The sequence below is a fragment of the Doryrhamphus excisus genome, chromosome 23 (genome assembly GCF_030265055.1).
Source record: "Doryrhamphus excisus isolate RoL2022-K1 chromosome 23, RoL_Dexc_1.0, whole genome shotgun sequence".
Lineage (NCBI taxonomy): Eukaryota > Metazoa > Chordata > Actinopteri > Syngnathiformes > Syngnathidae > Doryrhamphus > Doryrhamphus excisus.
The window spans coordinates 12,120,001-12,126,403 of NC_080488.1; the positions used below are offsets into that span (position 1 = coordinate 12,120,001).

Genomic DNA, 6,403 nt, shown 5'->3' on the forward strand with positions numbered 1-6,403 from the left:
AATGAAGGAATATTTTGGACACTATGGACAGATTCTACACAGACAGACTTTATTGTTTGTAAAACTCATGATTAATGTTTAAAACAATATTTTTTCCCCAATAAGGTGTGTTTTGTGTTTATATTTTTGTTTGTCTGGAACAGATTTATCAGTTTAGCTTCAGGGCTGCACGGTGATCGAGTGGTTAGCGCGCAGACCTCACAGCTAGGAGACCTGAGTTCAATGTGTGGAGTTTGCATGTTCTCCCCGTGCACGCGTGGGTTTTCTCCGGGTACTCCGGTTTCCTCCCACATTCCAAAAACATGCTAGGTTAATTGGCCACTCCAAATTGTCGGTTTTGGAACGGAACGGATTAACAAAAACCAAGATTTCACTGTATATCCAAGTCTTATTGATCTGCCTGGTTAATTGTCCAATGCCTTGACTCTTGCTTAAAACGAGTGAAAAGGTGAACGCTGTTCTCTATTAATCTCACTCTTTCTGGTCTTTCTACGCGGGCGCAGATGTCCATCACTAATTATACCAGGATATTATTAGTCCCAACCCTGCATACGACTGTTAGGGATTTAGGTTTGCATAGTGTTCCGTCCCTGTGGAGTTGTTTTTAAAGCTTGCAGAACAAGGCCCCTCTATGGTCCAGCCTGTGTCTTTAAAATAGCAGAAAGACCCTTTTTGCTCCATTTGTGCTTCTTAAATGGCTTTTTTTCACTTTACACTCTCACATTATTGCCACTCTTGGGTCCTCCACCACAATACGTTCTCACTTTGTCTCGGGCTTTTTCTCAGATACATACAAACACACTTGCCCCCGCCCTGCCTCTTATCCGCGGGGCATAAAAGCTGTATCGAATTGCACCTTGAGCTTAATTGGCTCAGCATTACGGTGCTCTGCTGTCGACGGTGACAAATCGGTCTTTCACAGCCCCGATGAATGTCTGCCCGCTGCCATGTCGGGAGGGAGAAGAAAAGTTAATTGTCCCTCTGGCCGCTGATCACATGATGATGTCATCGCAGTGAAATTCACAGGAGGTGCAGTTTGGAATATTTATTTATTTGCACCCTTCCTCTGTTTGACAAGGAGCCTGGCCATAAACGGCCTGGGAGCCCCGAGCGCCGCCCCGCTCATGTGGGACTGTTTCCTTAAGGGCCGGCCCTTCCTCCCACACAGGAGCGTAAGACACACATCCGATTAGACGGCTCGGTCAGTTTGGAGTATGTGATATTTTATGAGCACAGATGTGACTGTGTGTGCATTGGAGTGTACTAGCTCATTGTTGGCATGCCCAACCAACACGCTCTTTAATGCTGATATCCTCCCGCCCTCCGTCATAACTCAGCCTGCTTATTGCACTCACAGCTTTTCACCAGACAAAGCAACACACACACACACACACACACACACACGGGACGGGAGGTTTCTGCTCAGTGTCAGTAGGAGCACAGCTGTGGATGGGGAGCGATGGGGAGCGATGGGGAGCGATGGGGAGCCATGAAGCAGCTGTGAGTAAGAACTCAGCAGCAGGTGACTAAGTCGCTGCAGCGAACGCAACAGATGGACAAGGAGAGTCGGGATACAGGAGCTGAGGAGTAATGTAGGATTAAGGCAAATATAAATCATATTTTGGATATGCCGTAGCTTTTACTTCTAATTATAGAATCACTCCCATAGCTCTGGAGTACTAACACCTGGGATGCACTTGTGTTCCACACAGTGGAATACCTCATATCAAGTTCTACCCCAAACATAAAGAATTAGGAAAACTTAGCGGCAAACTGGAAATATTGCATGAAGTGAATGTGTTCACTCTTCTTGCAAATAAAACTGAAATTAATCCACATATTAAGAGTCATTTACAAAACTACAACGGAATAGAATGTGTCATTGAATTGATGTGATCGCCTTTCTTGTATGTGATAAAAGACAGCAACAATCTGGCACAAAATAATCAAAACCACCCCAAATAAAACTGGAAATAATCCAAATATAAAGAGTCATTTACAGAACTACAAAGGAATAGAATTTGTCATGAAATGAATGTGATCGCCCTTCTTGCATGTGATAAAAGACAGCAACAATCTGGCACAAAATAATCAAAACAACCCCAAATAAAACTGGAAATAATCCAAATATAAAGAGTCATTTACAGAACTACAACGGAATAGAATGTGTCATTAAATGAATGTGATCGCCTTTCATGCATGTGATAAAAGACAGCAACAATCTGGCACAAAATGACTGCAAATAAGACTGGAAAATCATCCAAAAAAACATAGGAATTGTAGTAACAGAGCAAAATTGAACATTAATTATTGAATTTGATCACCCGTCTTGCAAGTAATTAATCAGAAGTAACAATCAGAGTAATAATCGGAAAATAACTACAATATATCAATACTTTGATAGCGTGTACAACAATAACATAAGCAGGTTTTTTTAGTCGATCAATCAAAATTATTGGAAATAAACAATCTCAGAGAAATTTAAATAAGACTGTAGAAAAAAAGTGATAGGACAAGCAATACTCAGTGTGAGTGTTGTCCAGGGGGGGCCAGGAGAGGGGGGGGGGGGGGTCACGCCATCACAGAATGAATGGCCTTGCGTGAATACGCCAAAGAGTATGGGAAAGTTTTCCCCTTTGCATTTTTGAAAACAATGTCATTCATATCGCAACGTTGTGACAACTCCTCTCTCCCCATAAGTGATGTCATCCGCATGCCAGGGCGCCGGTTGTTGAACTCGAGCGTTTTAACCCTGAGAAGTAGCGACCTGTCAACGCTGCCATGTCATGTTGTACATATAATAAATACAAAGTGTGGAATTGTAATGACACATCAAAATACCCTTTAAGAGCTTCATTCATTCTGTTGCTTCATTCATAAAAACAGACATAACCGAACTCAACACTTTTGTTTATTTTGGTTTTGTCATCTCACCGCTTGAATTCACTACTCAACACTTGGGAGTAAAATATGTTCCTGTGATGCAGCATGAGTTTATAATGCTTACACATGACATCTGGTTATCCAACAGGCTTGGCTGTCTAATTCCCAAAGTGTAACATTGTTGTTGCAGCTGGGCAAGGCATCATACGCAAGGAGGGCAGACATACCACACGTGTTTTTCAGCTTTTGTGACTGTGTTGGTTCTAATTATCTCCATCCTTTCCTCCTTTCCTGCTTCTCTCATATTTTTCATTCTTTCATCCCCCCCCACCCCACTATCTCCCGTCCATCTCCTCTGTCTCTATTTCCGTCTGGCTGCCTCTCAGACCTCGCAGATAACCTGGCAATGGATGACTTCACCTTCCAGGAGCAGCTTCTGACCCCTCGACTGGCCCCCGCCGGGGCAGGAAGAATCCCCTCACTGGGAGCTGCAGTGCGGAGCTCCTATCTGGTCCTGACATTCTCCGTGACGATATTTCTCCTTCTGCTGTGTCACCACTGACCGTCAGCCGCGAAAGAAACATTTCAAACATGTTGTTTTTTAAAGCACACTGATGAACTTGCCGTGATGTAAATACGAACCTTGGCCATTCCCACCATTACCAGATGAGTGCCCCGCAGCACCCAAGCCCCCCCCCCCCCTCATCAGAGAGCTTTGTCATGGACCTGCAAGTAAGGTGGTCTGTGCTCCTTTTTCAAACGCTCCCATTTTCAGGCTGCACTGAATTATTTATTGCCTTGCAGACACAACATGTCACCCGTGGTAGGAAACCACCTCCTGCCTTGACAGGTAAAAAACGACACATTCTGTTCAAACGCCACTAAAATGGCTTCTATATTTCTCTCTATGTTGTTTCTGCTAGAGATAGCCAAATCATTTCAGACTGGCGGCTCTGACTTGCCCAAAAGGGCGTCTTGGGCTCAGAGACGTCCCCTGTACATGTGTGGGTTTCTATGTGTTAGCATCATGTTTACAGCGGTGACATACCGTATGTCTTCTGAAAGTATGATTCGTGAGTGAAGTGACGTTGCGGGAAAATACAGTATTTTACGTGTTACTTTCAAGAGCTCCTTAGTTTACAAACTTGTTGCGTACGTGTCCCCAAAGCCAGACGTGTAAATTACAGTCATAAAAGGATAAACAGGGGCCTAAGCCTACATTTATAGCTTTTTAGCCTTATCTGTACAGTAGAATTGTGTTTTTTTATGAGCCTGTTTTCATTTTTAATGAGAATTATTATTGTCCCGGTTAACATACGGCCAAAGAGTGTCCAAACAAAGCACAACCTTTTGGTGAACGAATGTATTGTTATCGAGCTGGTCTCCACCCTTAATCCCGACCAAGTACTGGCCACCATTTTACTTGCTAATTAAATACAAGCGACGAGCAGGAATGGAGTGTAGCTCCACCTACAAATACACAAGTATTGCCATGCAATAGCTGCATAAACCCCTCCACAATCCAACCCAAGCCCTGACCAGCTGAGGACTAAGAAGGCCAAGCTTGGACACACTCATTACCTGGCAAAACGCACATGAGTATCCAAACTGTGGCCCGAGGGTCATCTAATAAACTAAATGTAGATACTAATAATGAATAAAAACACAAAGATTCATATTAAAATATTGTCTATTCTCGTTCTTGTGAACCCAATATCGTTTCGTAAAATACCACTATTCCGGCTAGTGAGTCCTATAATCATCTTAATTGTGTGTGTGTGGTTTATTTGGTCATAAAATGCACACAAGTTCTGTTCTGTCCCCTTTCTTCCATCTAATAAGCAAAAAATAGCTTCGGTTTTCATACATTAACATGACTTTTTCGAATACATGACAAAACCGAGGCTCCACTCTTTGCTTAAAATGTTGTACTCTTGTTCTACATGTGGAAGTGTCATATCACGAGTTTGGTGTGTAAAACTCGTGAACGATCGGGTCTGAAAATGCCACAAGATTTTCACAAGATCTTGTGAAAACTTTAAGAAGTCTACGTATGACAACTAGCCCAGTGGCTAGCGGTAATCCGAGACCGCTGCTCAGTACAGTTTGTCGCGTTTTCTTAAAAATGGCAGCCAGGAAGTGTTATTTTCAGATGTAAGACTTGTGTATCTGAACCGGAGTTGGACTGAAAGATGAATTACCTTTTTTAAAATGAGTGTTTTATGAAATAAAACTTACTATAGTGTCCCCCTGGCATGCAATGTCATTTCAAAAGCTCATAAAATGAGCAGGTTAGGGCCCCTTTAACAAAAGAGCGGGTTCCTTTGGTTATGATAAATAATAATCATTTTAACAATTCCAAAAATCACTATTGTTTTTTTAAGGGATCAAAACTCAAATGATCAATTTGAAGCAACCATTTTGTTTTTTGGCTTTAAGTTATAGCCGCATTTCCTATTGGCAAAGCGAAGGCAAACCAACATCCTGGATTTAATAGACTTCAGCTGTAGTCAAGTATCCTGCTAAAGTTGGCACACAAACAAAATGCCCAAACCACAGTTGCAGCAACTCACTTAGGCTGGTGGCAACTGTTTAAGCCTTGGCAGAGGTATGCACTCTCTGAATGATTGTTATTATTAAACAGTATATTTTAGTTTTCACATGCCTTGGTAGTTTAATGATTTGTCTTTCGTTTATTGAATTACTTTTGTTTGGTGTCGGTAGTGACCTTTGAGATCCGGCTTACTTCTTGCTCAAAGTGTGAAAACTTCAAACTATGAAGTTTTTTCCACCCAAATGACATCATTTAACAACAGTGGCTCTTGTCCATTTCAGCACGCAATAAGCTGCCATTGAAACTTGTATTAGTAACATGTGTTGTTCATCATGACAATAATGTGTCCAAAGGCTAAGCAGAAACTGCTGAGTGGTGTAATCCTCGCTAACATGCACTGATTAGAAACATTTCATGAAAATCAATCATGAAGGCATTTTTAATATGTATACCGTTACTGTATGTCTAATGTGAATACATATTGTTGTACAATTATAATGATTTCGTATATATGTTCATGATATACCATTTTATATTGCCATTAAAAAAACATAAACCTCTCCTAGTTGATCAAATTTCACTGCGAATGGAATGATAAGCAGCCCGACAATGACCATCTGACAAAGTGTGATATTCATATTCAGTCATGTGTTTTTATACATGTGTTATGATTATTTTCCACTGCCCTGCCTACTGAAACTAAAACACAAATAGCTGAAATAGGTCCAGTAGTCCTGGGATAAACCACTATTGTATAGTATTCAAAGGTTATACTGTATGTGATAAAAAAAAAAGGTTCTAAAGGAAGTTCCACCCCGTCAATCGGGTCCTGTGTGTCGCATATTCACCAAAAGGCCTCCGCCCATTCCATTAGAAGGAAGATTGATGGCTCATGAGCAGAATGTTCCACTTTCCATTTTCCCTTCTTTCTAGAGATGTGCGAGTCATGAACGCGTCATTCAACTA

The 6,403-nt window shown here is 41.6% G+C and overlaps 1 protein-coding gene across 2 annotated transcripts in view; it reads left to right on the forward strand.

Annotated features, from left to right (window-relative positions):
• Positions 1-5,997, forward strand: part of gpc3 (glypican 3) — an 89,522-nt gene extending 83,525 nt beyond the window's left edge. The window contains exons 8-9 of one of the 2 annotated variants that reach the window (XR_009120899.1): positions 3,270-3,615; positions 3,688-5,997. Coding sequence is in view for 1 of the 2 variants with exons in the window: in XM_058063678.1 (XP_057919661.1) it covers positions 3,270-3,445 (176 nt within the window). In the remaining variant the exon portion in view is untranslated. Of the gene's footprint in view, positions 1-3,269 lie in introns of both variants that reach the window. The other variant, XM_058063678.1, reaches the window with a different exon arrangement.
• Positions 5,998-6,403: the final 406 nt, after the last annotated feature.